Below are 17374 nucleotides of genomic sequence, written 5' to 3'. Positions count from 1 at the left end.
TTCACAGAACTGACAGTGTGTTTCAGAGCGCTCAGGTCCATGCTATTTGCTGTTCCCCAAGGAGCACAAGAGGCCCTTTATTTTGGTGAAAATTTTACTCAAAGTTAGCTTTGAGGGAGATACCTCATCTCGCAGTGGGAGGGGAATATGGTAAGATAATAGCTGAGGAAATGCCCTGCTTTCATCCCCAGCCATTCTCAGCTTTGGAGCTGACCCCCTGCTGCCAGCATGTGCATATTTCCTTTCAGGAGGGTATTTTCCTGTCCATGTACCTGAGCTAACGAAGGGGTGTCAGTTTATGCTCTCATAATGAGGATGTTGGGGAAGCAGCCTGTCTCTAAAGGGAAAACTGAAAAAAATCTTACCTGGGTACAGTGGTAAAGGCTTATAATTTCACCACTGTGGGAGGCTGAGGCAGGAGGATCACAGTTTTGAGCTCAGCCTGGGCAGCAGTGGGACTTAGCAGGATGGTCTCAAAACAGGAAACAAAGTACGAGGAATAGCACTCACTATAAAGGCCCTGAATTCAATATCCACCACTGGAAAAAATTCTTAATTTTTAAAGATTTGTTTTGCGCTGTCAGTTAGAAAAGCTCTGCATATTGGGAGCACCAGAAGGAAGCAAAATATCTCTAGTTATTTGTGGTAAACATTTCCTCTTACAAGGAGTCAAGAAATGTGACGATTTTTGTAGGAAAAGCTCACATTTATGAATTATAGTTCAGGAGAAGCTCTGGTATGTGTTTGACCCCAAATCTTTTTTGATTTGGTTTAGTTTTGGGTTTTTTGTTTTGTTTTGTTTTGTCTTCTTCATATAGGCTCTCGCTCTGTAGTTCAGGCTGGCCTTGAACTCACTTTGTAGCCCGTGGAACTCAGTGATCCTCCTGCTCAGCCTGCCGAGTGCTGGGATTACGGGCGTGTGCCACCACATCTGGCTTGGTTTTGGTTTTTTGAGACAGGCACTCTCTATGCAGTTCAAGCTGACCTTGAGCTCATGGTGTAGCCCAGGCTGGCCTCAGTCTCATGGCACTCCTCCTGCCTCTGCCTCTCGAGGGCTGGACTTATGAGCGTGAGCCACCAAGCCAGGCAGATCCCGGAAGTTTTGAGTGTGTATGTTTCCTGTGTAAAACATCAGCTGGGGTCTTTGCTGTGAGCTAAATCTTTTAAACCTTGTTATTTGATGGAAAGGAAGAACAAAGTCCGTACATCACGTTTACTCCTCTCCTGCAGGTATAGACGGGTTGGGAGATGAGTGACTCAGATGATGACACCCCCCGACTTTCTGCCTACACCTTAGCAGCTCTCCAGGAATTCTTTGCTGAGCAGAAGCAACACACAGAGCCAAGTGGGGATAGCAAATATAATGTTGGAATAATAGAAGAAAACTGGGTAAGTAAATGTGTTCCCTGTCTATCAGGAAGTAGTGGAAAATCTGCTTCTTTGCCAGGTCCTGTGTTGGTCTGTGGCCTCCCCTGACCGCAGAGTGTTTGGCACGTGTCATTGGGAGCTGGTAACTCCCTGAGGACAAGGACAGAAGTTCCTTTATTTATATATTTTAACCTCTACCTTGGCACTTCTGTAGATAATACATATCAGAAGACTGACCTACTGTATTATTCTTGAGGTGGTCCTTTTTCCTTCTGCAATTACTTTTAGTACTGTGTACCCTTTTCTGACTCAGTACTAGTGTAGGTGCAGAAGACAGGAGGGAAAGTGAGAAGGAAGAAATAAAAGGAAGAACAGAACAGCAGTGATAAAAAAAGGAGAAACCATGTTCACCACTCATATAAAAACAAGATAAAACAATGAAGAAAACATAAAGCAAGAAAGGAGAGGGGAAAAAGTTCACTTCAAGGTTTGTCTCTGCTGTCACTGGTAGACAGCGTGTGGAGACGGAGTCCAGATCCACGCTGATTTGTCCCAGCAAGCCCGCAGTAGCTTTATGGCGGGGTAGTGGGTCATCTCAGGGAGCCTGCACCTTTATTTCCGCTGAAGTTCAGGCTGGTTTCTGGCCACGAGGCTGAGACTAGACCCATTCAGCCTGCAGCCCGCAGCACAGCTTCTGCGGCCTTCAACTCAGCAGGAAGCCACTAGATGGAGCCAGCAGCTGTTCTGAGCGCTGACCTCAGTTGGCCCCCTTCAGGTTTGCCCCTGGCCAGTTGCCCTCTCCTTCAAGATGCCCAAATCCATACCACTCAGCAGCCAGGCAGCCCGTGGCATCCACCCGTCCATTGCACTGCTGCGTCTCTCTGTGGAGGCCTCTGGGGTTGCCAGCAGTGACCAAGTATCTGCACGTTTGAACTGCTCCTCCCATGCAGTGAGTCCCGCTACTCGGGCAGGAGATGCCAGCCGCCACCTCCGTCATCTTCGTTGAAGTCTCTCTCGCTCTCCCAGTGGGCTTCAGTTCTCACTTCAGATCCTTCCTGGGTCCAGGGGACCCGCTTCCTACCTCCTCTTCCCCACATTGCTATGTTCCCGCGTCTGGACAGCAGACCTCAGAGAGGCTTTCTCTGCTGCTCGCCACTCTGCCATCTTCTCGGAAGTCTCTACTTATTGTAGAACGTGCATAAGAGCATGAAGAAAATAACAGTTAGTCCTGATCCCACTAGCACAGGTAGCACAGTGGGAGCAGGGAGACTACTTGCCTCCACCCACTTCAGTTTGGCAACACCCCAGGGTCAGTCCTCCTTCTGTTGTTCTAAGATAGAAAACAGATTAACGAGGACCCAAGAAATCTCTGAGGCTCCAGGCCAGAGCACTTGTGTGTTAGATATTCGGGACTGATCTTCAGTAACTTTTTCCCCGCTCAAACCTTATTAAAGGTTCATAAATACGAACATGTGTGGGTCTCATACATGTCATTTAATCAGAGTGAACTTGGACATGCATGCTCATTGCAAGCTGTTGAGATGACTCAGCACTGTGAGTCCTTCCTGTCACTCTTACCTAGATACCGGGGTAAGCTGGGGTACACTTCCTTTAAGATCCAAAGGCTGATTGGCTTGTGTTCTGTGCTGTGCTTCTTACTTCCCTGTTGTGCCAGCACCACTTTTCATGCTAGTCTTCTGTCAGCGTCGAACTTCCCTGAGCACATCTTCTGGTGATCTTCAATAAATGCAGCTGCTTTTCTTTTACCGTTGGATGTATATTTACAGTTCTTTGCTTATTGTATGTAAGAACCTAGAATCTGTCTTCTAGATCTTACTTTTCTAATTTTGACACTTTCACTTAGTATAGTTTATTGATAAAATTGAGGAACTCTCCCAGGAAATAGAAGTACAGTAAAGAAAGTATTAGAAAGCTAAAGGATAAATTCAAGAGTTATTATTCAACTAAAAGGAGTTCAAGAAAAATAGAACAAAAAACAAAGAGGGAAGAAAATCTTCAAATAATGTCAGAAAGTTTCTGTATCTGATGATTCTTAGTAAGATACATGATTGTGATGATTATGAAAATTCTGGTTATGATGGTAAGATCCTAGAACTTTTCAGGGGAAAAGCAGGTCCCCTATAAAATGTCAGGACAAGGGTCACATTGCACTTATCAATAGCTTTATAAAAACTAGAAATCTAAGAATGCCTTTAGCATTTATAGCCAAACATATTCAACCTAGAGTTCCATACTCAGCTAAACTATCACTCAGGTGTGAGGACAAAAAAATTTTAGATATGGCAGACCTCATAATTACCTCCCGTACATTTCTCAGGAGTTGGAGGAGAATTTGTTCCAACAAGTAAGAAGTTATATCAGTCAGTGCTTACTAGAGAAACAGGTCTATGCAGCATTTACAAGTATATAAGAATTTATAAGATTGGCTTACAGTGGCTGCCCGCAGAGTCAGGTGTGGAAGAGCGTAAAAGGGCCATCTACACACCGGAGACCCAAAGGATCCAGTTGAAGGCCAGTAGCTCAGTGTAGTGCCCCATATGACAGGAGGTGGAAGGATGGCCAGCTGTGGTCGGTTGAAGGGTCTGTGCCTGAAGGCTGAAGAGTCTGCGCTAGAAGCCAGGAGGCAACGTCCAAGGTGAAGGTGAAGACTGGAGCTCCTCCGAGGAAACAGAAGCAAGCTCTCCTTCTTTGCTTCCCTTTATGCCATTCTGGTGATGATCCTCCCTAGGGTGGATTTTCCACACCTAGAACTGCACTGAGCCAATTTAGTTGGGCATTTCTTACTCAAGTTGATACAATCAGTTAATTATCACATAAACCAAAAAAGGGAGGCATGAGCTCCAGAGAATAGGAGGTCTGACACAGGGAGGAGAGGGAATTCCCAGGATGACAGTTGCACAACAAGTCCTGGTGCAGTAGCCGTGCTGCACACCTGAGATCGTGTGCTCCAGTTCATCATAGGAGGACATCACGTTCCAGGATAGAACTCTTTTCTAGGGGGAAAGGTTAAAGTGACAGAATGCCTGATGGGAGAAAGGGTGTTTTGGTTACTTTTTTCTCACTGCTGGGACAAAATATCTGACGCCCAAAATTAAGGAAGGAAAGGTTTATTTCGCTTACAGTTTGTGGAAGTTTCAGTCCGTACTTGGCAGATTATAAGGCAGAGTGGCACATGGTAAAGAGCTACGGCTCAGGGTGGCAGAACGCAGCTAAGCAACAACCACACACCAGGGCGGAATGGGGGAGGAATGGCCTCAAGCACTCTTTTCCTCTCCCTTACATATGCAAACTATCCACCCCAGGGTGGGTGTAGCTCTCACATCCATCAAACTCTTAAAGCCTGCCCCATGCCCGCATGAGGCTTTGGGGGGACACACAGACATAAACCATAACAAAGGGTTACATACAGAGCCCATGCAAATGAAGTGATGCATTTATTAACTGTAGAAGAAACAAAGTATCATAGTGGAAGGTATGCACAGAACACTACCTGATGATTGGTTCCAATTCAGCAAAACTGGGTTACAACTATATTCAGAGTGGAAAGGGGAAACCTATGTATGAGAACAAAATCTTACCTTCATAATAAATACATAACATAAAGCAGATTAATCATTAGATAGAATTTAACACAATATTTAAAGGGCGTAAGCAATCAAAGGAAGAGCCAAGGGTTGAAAGTAGCTCCCGAGCCAGGCATGAGATCCCAGTACTCCAGAGGCTGAGGCAGGAGGATCTCTGTGAATTCAAGGCCAGCCTGGGCTACAAAGTGAGGTCGAGGCCAGCCTGAAGTGCATAGTGAAACTCTGTCTCAAAAAGACAAAAAAAAAAGAAAGTAGCTCCCGAGGACTTGGGCCCAGGGATGGGGGACATGAGACAGGAGCCTTCATTTTCTAAGCTTCATAGTTCTTTTGACTTTTACAGTTTTGTTCATGTAGCTCCTTGATAAGAGCTTGAATTTTTGTTTTGTGGAGTGCTGTGAGGTGAGCCTGTTACATCACTGTCCCCGGGCAGTGCTGGGTGAGGGGAAGGGTAATTTAGCATATAACTGGTACTGCTTGCAAAGCCTGCAAGGTGATGTGGTCTGCTGCCTCCGGAGGCCTGTGAAGCTGAGGCTCCTACAGCCTGCGTATGCCAGGGGCTTTCCTCCAGCGGTCCTTCCTAAGTACAGAGGGCAGGCTCTGAACTCAGCCTGTTTCCTGTTGCTAAGAATGGATAGACATAGATGTACAGACAGGCATGACTTCATACATGTATGCTAATGTATGTGTACCTTATTTGGAATCACTTTAAAACTTGTTTTTATAAGTATTCCATAAATACTATGCGCATATTCAGATGGGAAGTAATGTGGAGCAGTCATGTTTTCCATTGTGGTCAGCAACTATTATTTAAAGATTTGTTTACATTTTCATTTGCTAGTTTGAATAGCACCTCATCCTAATTGCAGTAATTTTGAGTTATTATCTAGGTTTTGGGTTCTTTTTTGGTACCAGGAATTGAGCTCAAGACCTTGCGCTTGGCAGGCAGGCGCTAATGCCATTGAGCTATATCCCTGGCCCGAGTGTTACCTAGTTTTGAATCACTTGGAACTATTACGTATATGTAAGAGCTTCCAGATACACATTTTAAAAGGTGAAGGATACTGCAGCAATGAACAAAGCAAACTTTTCTCAGAGAAGTGATGACTTGCGGTGTGTGCTATGGAAAGGAAATGCAAGACAATGCATGAGACAGGAGCTAGCAGGGAGAGTCCAGGAGAGCCACCCGGTGACAGGTGGGAATCGGGCTGCAGTGTCCTAGATTTTGAAAAAACTTCAACCTGCATTAACCACACACAAAATTAAAGTCTACACGGATGAAGGAGTTAAGCATTAAAATAATAAAAGTGTTAAAAAGATACAATACTTCTTGATCTAAAGGAAACTGATCAAAGGTACTGAAGGTACCTTACACAAGATTGAGAAAGACAAAGAGCTAATATCAATATTGCACAGGAGGACAAAAAACTAACAGTCAGATGTCCCTGCCCACCAGCCCAACATACCAGGACGCACACGGCAGGCTCATGGCACAGGTCTATTACTTGTTGCAACAAGAGACTGCACCAGGGGCAGCCGCGGTCATTTCAGCAGAGGGGCTTACGAGAAGATTGTTTTGAGATGCAGGCTTGTGCTCAGTGCCAGGGAGTCAGTCAGAAAGCAAGCAGTGCTGGCACTGGGTGTCTTGACTGTCGTCTGGGAGGTGGAGGAGTCTGATGAAGCTGAAGCTGTAATTTGCGGGCTCTTGTGTGAGCTGCTGGGGGGGTGCTTGGTCAACCGCTTGGTCAGCTCCTCGGTGGTGCGAGCAGCCACTGAGGCTCGGTGCCTAGGTTTCGTTAATTCACTAGGGCTGTATTACTTTAATTTCATACAGGAGAAATTTTCAAAAGAAAAAAAGCATGCACACACTGGTACATAGGTATGAGAACTGGAAGGAGCAGAGTTTGTATCAGTTCTCAGTGTCACCCCGTCTCTGTTACAGCAGCTGAGCCAGTTTTGGTACAGTCGGGAAACAGCCCTGCGACTTGCACAGGAAGCACTCAGCGCGGCAGGGGCCAGTGGCAGGTGAGGATCAGATTTTGTTTCTCTTCTTGTCTCCTCTCCCCGCCCCTTTTTGTCTTCTAACTGAGTAGATCTGAGGGAGCCACATCTCATACCTGGTCTGAAAACCCAGGCATTGTATGTATGTGGATCTATAGTGTGTCGCTGGGCATGGTGGTACAACACAATCCCAGCCCTGGGAGGCTGAGGCAGGAGGATTGCTACAAGTTGGAAGCCCATCAAGGCTACATAGTGAGTTCAGGGGCAGCCTGAATTATACAGCGAGACCTTGTCTCAACATAACCAAAAAAACAAAAATAAATAAATAAATAAAATTTTGTGTCTTAGCTACTCTCTCGTTGTGAGAATAAAATGCCCGACACCCCCAGGTTAAAGGTGGAGAGGTTTAGTTTAGCTTAGTCGTAGAGGTTTCACTCCATAGTCTGCTGGCCCCAAGGCAAGGTAGCATGGCAGAGAAGAAACAGTTCATGGGGTGGCAGGTAGGAAGCAGCAAGACTTCCTTCTTCTTTCCCTTTTTATGCCATTCCAGCTACCAGTGTATTGGTTGGTGCCACCCACACCCAGGGTGGGTCTTCCCTGTTCAGTAAATCCATCACTCACACCCAGAATGATGCTAAACCAATCAGCAGACAAATCCAGTACCAAATCTAGTACCGTACACCCATGATCCAGTCACTCCCAAAAGCCCCACCTTTGAGTGCATGAGGTTTTAGGGGGACAGCTAGATATAACATATAGTGAACATTCTTCCCGGATAAGAGATGGTTTCAAGGAGTCAGAACTACAGTATATAAAACCATAGGTCATGGTTTGCAGCAGTAAGAATTGCTTGAGCAGTAAGTTTAGGGACATACTCATATCTAATCATTGTGGCATTTCTTTTTTTTTTTTTTTTGTCTTTTTGTGACAGGGTCTCAGTATGCAGTTCAGGCTGGCCTTGAGCTTACTCTGTAGCCCAGACTGGTCTTGAACTCGAAACGATCCTCCCGCCTCAGCCTCCTGAGTGCTGGAATTACAGGTGTGTGCCACCATGCCTGGCTATGTGGCATTTCTTACCTGTGTTCTTTAACACTTTCTAAGCTGTTTCTTACCTTTATACTTCTAGAATTTGCTTTAAAGGAGAAAATCTTGGAAAGTGGCATGTCGGAGCACTTACTTAGCATGTTCAAGGTACTGGTTTCAGTCCCAATCTCCAGGACCACAAAAAAAAGTTAGATCTTTTTGAAGTTTTATGGATATACGTTTTGTATTTTGTGAATTTCTTTTTCTTTTTGCCAGAAAACATCCATTAATAATACCCCTCCCCAGCCGGGCATGGTGGTGCATGCCTGTAATCCCAGCACTCGGGAGGCTGAGGCAGGAGGATCTTTGTGAGTTCAAGACCAGCCTGGCTGCAAAGTGAGCTCAAGGCCAGCCTGACCTGCACAGCGAGACCCTGTCTCAAAAAGACAAAACAAACAAACAAAAATTTAATAATATCCCGTATGCCAGCCCCATACTTTTGGCTCCTTTTCACTTGATTCTTTCAGTGTTCATAGTTTCTAAATAATATGTTTATATTGCCACTTCTCGATTTGTCATTTTTATTTATTTATTTTTTGATTTGTCATTTTTAGACATTGCAGTGCTCCGCCCTTATCCATGGGAATTCACTCCACAGTCCCCAGTAGACACTGGAAACTGCAGATAGTACTGATCCCCCCTGTGTATACTATGTTTTTCCATTCGTACATACCTATGGTAAAGTTTAACTTAACTATATATTAGGCACAGTAAGAGATTAGTAATAATATCTGATAATGAAATAGACCAATTATAATAATGCACTATAGTAGAAGTTATTTAAAACTTATGAATTATTTCTGGAATTTTCTATGTAATATTTTAAGACTCTTGTTGATTGTAGGTAAGGAACTGTATCAAGTAAAACCAGTCATGGGAGATCGGGCAGAGCATCATGGTGGAAGGGCATGGGGGTTAGTTCATGGTATCTGGGAAGCAGAGCAGGAGCAGCACCAGAGAGGAAGGCCCAGGGAGCAGGTGTGGTACCCAGGGCCACACTGCTGTGAAACACCCAGGCACACCAGAGTGTACTGCAGGCAGCTCGCGAGCCAATCCAGGTGACAGTCTTAGCTGTCACACGAAGCAGTGCTCACCACTGAGCTCTGCCTCGTCCCCTTTCTACTTTTCTCATGTATCACATTGTCAGCTGTGTCTGGCATCTCCCTCCCCAGCATCCCCAAACCAGAGAACATTCCTCCCATCTCCTGCCGGTTATGGTGGTGCAAACGCCCTGCAGCATGGGGTGCAAAAGGAAATCCTGGGAACAAACCGCTTCTTAAATAGCTGTCTCAGCAAACTGCCTCCCCCTCCCCAGTCTTGATTTTCTTTGGTCTGCAGCATCCTGAGCTCTTGGGGGAGGCTGTGATACGAGCCAGGAAGCTGCTCAGAAGTCCTCACCGCCAGCATTAGATCTGGCTTTCTCGAGTCCACTGAGTCAGTTGCCACCTACCCATTTGCCTTTCAGCTTCCTGGTTTCTTTGTACTGTGTGTACTCTCGCCTTATTCCTTCTCCTCTCAGAGTTTATGCACAAACAGTAAAAATAAACAAAATTTTACACACGTTTTACTTAGTGAACTTTCATGTGGAAGCAAATTTAATAAATGTGTTCAACCTGCCGTCTTGAACAGGAGACCTTAAATGTTCCCTTTTTTTCTTCTGTTCTGTTGCTGCTTATTAGGTTTTTCTTAGTGTGTTAGTCAGCTTTCTGTTACTGTAACAATACACTTCAATTCCACTTCAGTTTACTTCTAGCTTTTTCAGCAGCTGAGTTTAAAGGTTAGCTCCTAGATACCAGCCATTCATAAGCTGTGACCTGCCTGTAATAAGGTAGGTTATTTGGGTTGCAGGTGTAGCTCACTGACAGTGCTTACTTAATACACCCAAGATCCTGGGTTCAATCCCCATTACCCCCAGTAAAAAATAGATTCCTTCATTTCCTTACACAAAAATGATGCACACATTCAAAGTAGCTTTTCTATACAGAGATCTCATTTAATATATATTTTTGGAAAACGAATTATTTAGGGAATTATTTGGGTTTTCCTTTTCTTTCAAGATAATAAATATTACAAAATGACTTCAGAATATTTAGTTTGGACTAAAAGTATTTGAAATAAATATGGAAGACTCAACATGAAAATAATAGGTGAATTAGGCTTTGAGTTAACTACATAGAACTCTAATGTGTTCCTCAGGTTTTTCACATTTTTTCCTGTGAAAAGCATATTATTTCATACCTCAAAATTACTACATGCAGGTTTTTAAATACCAAATTTCTTAAAAGTAAGACTGTATAAAGCTTTTTCCTCAAATTTACTAATCAATGTTTCCTCTAAGAAAATGCAAACACAAGGGCAGGGGATAGGGGCTGGGGATTTAGCTCAGCGGCACAGCGCCTGCCTGGCAAGCACGAGGTCATGAGTTCGATTTCCGGTACCAAAAAAATAAATAAATAAATAAAACTGTGGCAAAATAGAAAAAAAAATACAAACACATTTGAGGCATTAAGTTTATGGGGCTGGGGATTTAGCTCAGCGGCACAGCGCCTGCCTGGCAAGCGCAGGGTCGTGAGTTTGATTCCCGGTACCAGAAAAAAAAAACAAAAAACAAAACAAGGGCAAGGGATATAGCTCAGTGGCACAAGTGCGTGCCTGGCAAGCACAGAGTCCTGAGTTCAAGTCCCAGTACCCCCCCAAAAAAATGCGAACACAGGGCCTCTTATATTTTGTTGAAGTCCTGACATTGCCCTGTTGCTGACCTGTCCCGTGTGTCCGTTCGTGTTGTAGAATAGCGTGTGTGAGCGCGCCCAGCGTCTACCAGGCCCTCAGAGAGCTGCGCAGAGACGACATCTCCGTCTCCATCTTTGAATATGACAGAAGATTCGCTGTGTACGGGGAGGAATTTGTCTTCTATGATTACAACCGTCCACTGGATTTACCTGAGAGCATCACGGCGCAGAGTTTTGACATCGTAATAGCAGACCCTCCGTATCTTTCCGAGGAATGTCTGGGAAAGACTTCAGAAACCATCAAGTACCTGACCCGGGGCAAGATTCTTTTGTGCACAGGTAGGTGCCACATTTCTCATCTCGCACAGCTCATGTTTATGGCTGTGGTGTCAGGAGCTGGACGAGATCGCAGAATCCACCCCACCTGTGTGGCCCTTTGCACGTTACCTCGTCTCTCTGGGGCCTTTGAGGGTCGTAGTGTTACTGCGGCGTGAGCAGGTGTAGTCTAGGCTCTTGCCAGGGGCCGCCTCCGGAACCTGCAGGTGTGACTGACGGCGGGATTGACAGGGTGCCGAGTCGTCCCCGAGGCTCTCGGCACGCACCGTACCCCAGAATTCACTCTGACCTTAGTTAATGTAGGACATGTACATGTGCATGAACCTGTTTATGCCAGAGATTTCAAATTTTTGAATTTTTGCGTGAAATGTATATATGTTACCTAGAAAAATTCCAGGAACAAGAACTTAAAGAGAAAAAATTTTATTATGTTCCACTGTTGTGGGTTCCAGAATGGAGCCGTAGTTACCAAAGGGTCAGTGAGGAGGGCGTGGGGTGAAGTGGGCCTAAGCCGGCCCTGAGGTCTAACGCGCATGCACACTCACCTAGTGCAGAGAGATTTGCTGGGTTTTTATTTTATTTTCTACCTGTCTAACAGTGGAAGAAGAAATGGCTGTAGCTTGCTGTTCGGAAATAATGATGGGAGGGAGTGACTTCCTCAGCTCCGTTTCTAACTGCACTAGCAGAGAATCCAGGGACGTAATCCACTCAGTGCTTCCCACAGGGTGTGGCACGTGGGTGTCAGCTGTGATTTTTATTTCAGCAGCAGCATCAGTAGCAGTAGTATCTGATTCCAGCTGCGTAAGTGTAAAAGAGAAATGAACCTGTCTGATCACGGTAAATTTCCTAAGGTTTCAGAGCTGCCTTGGGTTCATTGGAGTAGAATAATTTTCTTATTGGTACAACAGATACACTTTGTTAAGGTAGATGTAGTAAAGTTTAAGAACTAGAAATGCTATTCTTTGTTCATACAAATGTGACCTTTTGAGGTTTGTTCATTCAGCTACTACCTGCTAGCCCCCAGCAATGGTCAGGTGCTCCAACCTTTTAGTTTTAGAGGATGTTTTTTAAAAAATGACAAAATAGACTAAAGAATTAACTCGTTAATTGTAGTAAGTGTCGTGGAAGAGAGGTCGTGCTCGTTTGGAGAATCACCCATGCTCCAGGGGAGGGCCTGGGCTCAGGGAGATCCCTGGGGTGCTGGGGTCCCGCAGTGATGGTAGTCTGGGCAAGATAAAATCAGGAGGGCTGAGGGAGGAGGAAGGCAAGCTCAAAGCCAGCCTGGCCTACCTACAGACCCTTTCTCAGAAAACAAAACTACGAAAGATGAGCTCACTGTTCTGAAAGTGGAAGGGAAGAAACTGCAGGAGCCGGGGCGCCCGGGTTCCCGCCTGTGCTTCCCGCAGCGTGGCTGTCGGAGCCGGCGGTCAGGCTGCCTGAGGCGCGTGGGCCGGGAGGGCCGCTGGGAGGGTGGACGTGCAGCAGTGCTCGTGGGTTCGGCCGTCCACTTAGCAAGGGCGGGCAGTACCGGAAGGGGTTCTTGGCTCACCTTGGGGAACCCTGGTTTTTAGTAATTACTTGTACGTTCCTATGTTCCCGTGGAATATAATCTACTTCTAAATAGCTAAGTGTCCTAGCTTTGGAAAATTATTTATTAGAAAAAGAAATGCAAGTAAAGGATAGTTATTAGCTAGAAAAGAATTTGAAGAAGTGTGGGGGAGGCAGAAGGGAGCAGAGAGCTCCCGGTGTTTCCCCGAGACCCGCTCGCCCGGGGTGGCCGGCCGGCCTCACCGCCTCCGTCCTCCTCAGGGGCCGTCATGGAGGCGCCGGCGGCGCGGCTCCTGGGCGTGAGGACGTGCGCCTTCATCCCAGAGCACACCCGAAGCCTGGCAAACGAGTTTCGCTGTTACGTGAACTACGATTCTGGGCTGGACCGCGGAACCGAAATCCAGACCGTAGCAGCACAGTACAGGGCCCCGTGACCTTTCCATCACCCTCTTTTTATTTTCTTTTGATTGAAAATTTATAATCTTCCCTCGCATCCTCCTCCAAACCGCGGCCATCTGGCTTCATTTTCAGAATAAAAGGTACAGCTTATTGTGTCTTTGATGCGCTTGAGATTCTTGTGTCAACCCAAACCCAGGGGACTACGGGCCGGAGGGGATCTTAGAACCGACCTGTCCCGCCCTTCTCGTTCAGCACGCGGTGTATGAAAAGCAGAAGGAAAAAACACAGCCTGCCCGGCCTCGGGCCTTGGACAGGACCTTGGCGTCTGCCGTCAGGTTTTTTAAGGTTCCCGTAAAATGGGCTCCTGCAGTGACCTGGGATGCCCTAGCAGGCGGCAGTAGCTCCCGAGGACGTGGGGCCCGAGTCCTGCTCCAGGCCCTCGAGGAGCCCTGCCTAGCCTCTGGAATAGGCTGATAATCCAAGGACGGGTGTCTGAGTGCCACTTGGGGTTCTCCTCCTTCGACTTCCGGAGCGCAGGAACGCGGCCTGGATTCCCTGCGCGCGGCTCAGCGTGGGCATCCGCGCTCGCGCTGCCCGAGGTGCGGTAAGTCACGGATTTCATGTTAAACGTGCGTGTACACAAAAGACAGCACAGCCCATTCTGACAGGCTTCCTCAGGCAGTAGATGCACCCTGAGGAAGGACCGGTCTGAACGCCTGGGCTCACTTTCCTGTCACCTGGGGCCAGACACTGGCCTGGGTGGGTGCTCCACCCACAGGGTTTACTCCTGCCACCCCCGCAGCTCAGCAAGGCGAAGGGGCTCGGGAGGGCGTGGCGTGTGCCTCCTCGCAGCTCCCGCACTTAGCTCCAGGGTTGCAGCCAGGCTGGCGGCGGGCACCTCCGACCCCAGCACTCGGCGGAGCAGGAAGGTCACACGTTCAGGCCTGACTTGGGCAGTTCAGCGAGACCCTGTCTCAAAATAAGGACAGAAACAGACGGGGTGCAGCGCAGGGCAGAGGCCCTGGTCAGTCCCCACTACCGCCGTCCCAAGAAGCAGAGGAGCACGGACTTGTCCACAGCTGTGTTCAGGAGCCCTGTCTGGAAGCAGGCAGTGAGTGCTTGCTGGGTACTGTTAGCTGGCTCTCTGTTGCTACAGCAGAGAGCCTCAGATACTTAACTTCTAAGGGAAAGGGTTATTTTGGCTCCCGGCCCTGAGTGCCAGTCCAGGTCAAGCAGGCCAGGTGGCTACAGCAGGGCACACAGGGCAGAGCAGAACTTTGTACAGCACGAGGCGGGGAGCACACAGGAGGGGCCCGGCCCGCAGCCCTAAGGACACAGCCTTGGTGACCTAACGGCCCCACTCCGCGTGGGCTCCTCCGAGAGGTCCCCGGAGGGCCTTCGGGGGACCCTCAGCATCCACGCGGGGGGCTGTCGGTGTAGCCAGTGGGCGAGCACCTGCCAACGTGATCAGGCCATAGGTTCAAGGTCCAGCGTAGGAATGTGACAAATACAGCAGGTAAGCACCAGCCAGGCAAGTAAACGAAAACCCAAACTAGAGCAGACGGCACTAAATGGATGGCTAGTCCTTTCAGAGGGAGCACAAAGGTTGCCTTTCTAGCTGTTGGAATGGGAAGCTGGTCTCTTCCACTGGAAATGTGCTGCCTGTGACAAGGTGAATTTAGGTAACAAGAGCAAAATAGGGACATTTTCCCCTTGCAAATAAATGCTGTAGTCTCCCTCAGCCCCGCCTCCTGGAACCCGCTGTGTTTGAGGGGCAGCCTGGAAAATGTCACACGTCGCCCACGGCAGCCGTGAAAGGACTGTTCAAAGCACTGGCTCAAGCAGCTTTTCTTTTTAATCTGTGGATTTTTGTTGTTGTTATTAACCTGTTTTCTGGATAGGAATAGATTCTGGATATACCACCACCTGGAATACCCACCCCCCAACCAAAGTCTGGGCGAGAAGAAATAGCACAATCTAAAGTGTCACTTTATGTTTGAAGTTTTTATCTGGTCAATCTGGAGTGTGTGCCACGGTGTTTTTCATGAACAACTCTTGTCAACACTTAGTAGACGGCAGTGCTCTAACTCTGGTGCTGATCAAACTGAGGCGGTCGGTGACTAGGGACACTCACACTGCATTACTACTGCGGCACTACACCGCCACATGACACGACCCCAGAGGAACGCTGCATTATTTCTGTGGTAAATGAAGCTTAGGAGTAAGCACGGACACGTGAAGGACATTTCTTGGTTTGCTTAGTGGTGTCAAAAGGATCAAAAATACTGACTTTACATGATGAGTTAATCTTCACAAAACCAGATCAAATACTGATGAATTTAAATCTCAAACACAAAATTAAGATAAGGATCTCCAAATACTGAAAAATAAACATAGTAAAACTCCTCTGGTGTTCATATCTTGTACTCAGGGAAGAGAAAAAAATATGTGTATGTATACACAGCCTCGCTGGATAACTGTACTACTAATACCTGCTGGTTTATGGAAAGGCTCTGTTCGTGTGTAATTGCTTGATCAATCTTGCATGCCTGTATCTGGTTATCTGTGCAGCCATTTTGAAGATAACATTATGTAACATAACAACCACTGTTGCTATCTTATCACCTTGTTTTGAAATTGTGTATCATTTTTATTGTTCTCTATGCTGTTTTGTTTAAGTATTTGTTTTTGTTATTTTTGTTTTTTTCTTTTCTCTTTAAAGTGAAAAACAAAATTTATATGTATATACAAGGATAGCGGGGATAGGTATATCGCTGATGTTCGTGATTTATTGAAAGGGACAGTGAATGCTTAAAGTTTTCTTTTTTCTTGACCAATTTTGCACGCTTGAATCTGGTAATCAGAATGACTGATCTGAAAACAATATGCAGTATAAGAACCATTGTTGAACTCCTACCATCTTGTATGGTGAAGCTCTGTATCATTTGCAATGTTTTTTTATTACTTATTACTGTCTTTGATTGCTTGGTCAATCTTACCTTCTTACATCTGGTGGACGAGCAACTCTGTTGATACGTATGTAATGTAGCAACAGTGTGTAATGTAGCAACCATTGTTAATTCCTGTCATTTTGTTTTGAGGTCATGTATCGTTTTTGGTTTTTCGTGTGTTGTTTTGATTTTGTCTTCATTGCTGTTTTGTTAGTTTTTTACTCTTTAAAATAAAAAAAAGAATACTCAATTGTATTAGCTATTGTTATTCTTATATTATTTTGTTATGAAACTTTGCTTTACTTTTTTTCCATAAAAAAATCTCGAAATATTGTTTCCTCTAACAATCAATTGGGGGCTGGGGCATAGCTCAGTGGAAGGGTGTGTGCTTAGCACGCACAGGGCCCTGGATTTGATCTCACACCAAAAACAAACAGCCGACAAACAGTAACAACAAAGTCTAAGCTAAATTCAGAGAGAAATAAAATGCACAGAGCCAAAATATCTTTCATCTACAATTCTTTTAATGATGTAAAAATAGCGTCTTTTACAAATACTTATGTTCAGGGACAGACTTTCAACCTAAAGAGGAGAGGATTTAGCACGAAGTGTAGTGTATAGAATGCCTCAGTGCCTCTGGATATGCTGATTTGACCGTGGTCTGATCTGAAGGCCCCTAAAACTACGCCAATACTTGCTTGGATTCCCCGACAGTTGGCCATGATGTTACATTCCACCTCTGGTCCACAGATCGGCCCGAGTGGCTTTCAAAAGTGAAAGCACACACTCACGATTTAAACTGCCTCACATCTGAGATGCTGCAGTCCTCGTGCGTGGGCTCGGTCTCCGGGTTGCCAGGAGCCCCGGACCCTCCTGGCCGCCCGCTGGCTCCTGTGGGCGCGCTCGCGGGCGGAGTCGCGGGCAGCCCGCAGCGACTGACCGCTCGGAGGCCCAGCCCGCAGGGCCCGCTGCGGGGTTCGGCTGCGAGTTCCCGCGGGGCGTCCAGAAAGTACTCGGAGGAACACGGAATGTTTCTAATCGCTGATACATGTAGTACATTTTTTAAAAATATATTTGCTCTAAATTGCTAATATAAAAATAGTTTCTGCCTCTATGCAAAACAGTTGAATTACAACGTAGATAGGAGGGGCTGGGGATGTAGCTCAGCGGCACAGCGCCTGCCTGGCACGCGCAAGGTCGGGAGTTCGAATCCTGGTACCGGAAGAAAACCAAAACCAAAACAAAACACAATGTAGGTAGGGAGTGTCTGCGTTTTTTGCACCAGTTTTACAAAGCAGGAATCTGAAATGCCCGCGCCGCCCGCCGCCCGCCTCCCTCCCCGCGGCCCTCCCGCGAC

At 46.5% G+C, this 17374-nt stretch overlaps 2 protein-coding genes across 3 annotated transcripts in view; one reads left to right on the top strand and one right to left on the bottom strand.

Annotated features, from left to right (window-relative positions):
* Nucleotides 1-13226, top strand: part of N6amt2 (N-6 adenine-specific DNA methyltransferase 2 (putative)) — a 30932-nt gene extending 17706 nt beyond the window's left edge. The window contains exons 2-5 of one of the 2 annotated variants that reach the window (XM_013505465.1): nucleotides 1231-1389; nucleotides 6916-6995; nucleotides 10842-11122; nucleotides 12929-13226. In XM_013505465.1, the coding sequence (XP_013360919.1) occupies nucleotides 1249-1389; nucleotides 6916-6995; nucleotides 10842-11122; nucleotides 12929-13101 (675 nt within the window). In that variant the 5' untranslated portion in view covers nucleotides 1231-1248 and the 3' untranslated portion in view covers nucleotides 13102-13226. Of the gene's footprint in view, nucleotides 1-1230; nucleotides 1390-6912; nucleotides 6996-10841; nucleotides 11123-12928 lie in introns of both variants that reach the window. The other variant, XM_005406311.2, reaches the window with a different exon arrangement.
* A 3297-nt stretch (nucleotides 13227-16523) lies between these two features.
* Nucleotides 16524-17374, bottom strand: part of Il17d (interleukin 17D) — a gene marked incomplete in the record, with an annotated part of 6858 nt that continues 6007 nt past the window's right edge. Inside the window, 1 exon segment of the mRNA XM_013505463.1 lies at nucleotides 16524-17374.

Source organism: Chinchilla lanigera, unplaced genomic scaffold (assembly GCF_000276665.1).
Source record: "Chinchilla lanigera isolate Chin_1 unplaced genomic scaffold, ChiLan1.0 scaffold00096, whole genome shotgun sequence".
Classification (NCBI taxonomy): domain Eukaryota; kingdom Metazoa; phylum Chordata; class Mammalia; order Rodentia; family Chinchillidae; genus Chinchilla; species Chinchilla lanigera.
Note: the sequence above shows the minus strand (reverse complement) of the source record. Positions and strands in the feature narration are given on the sequence as shown.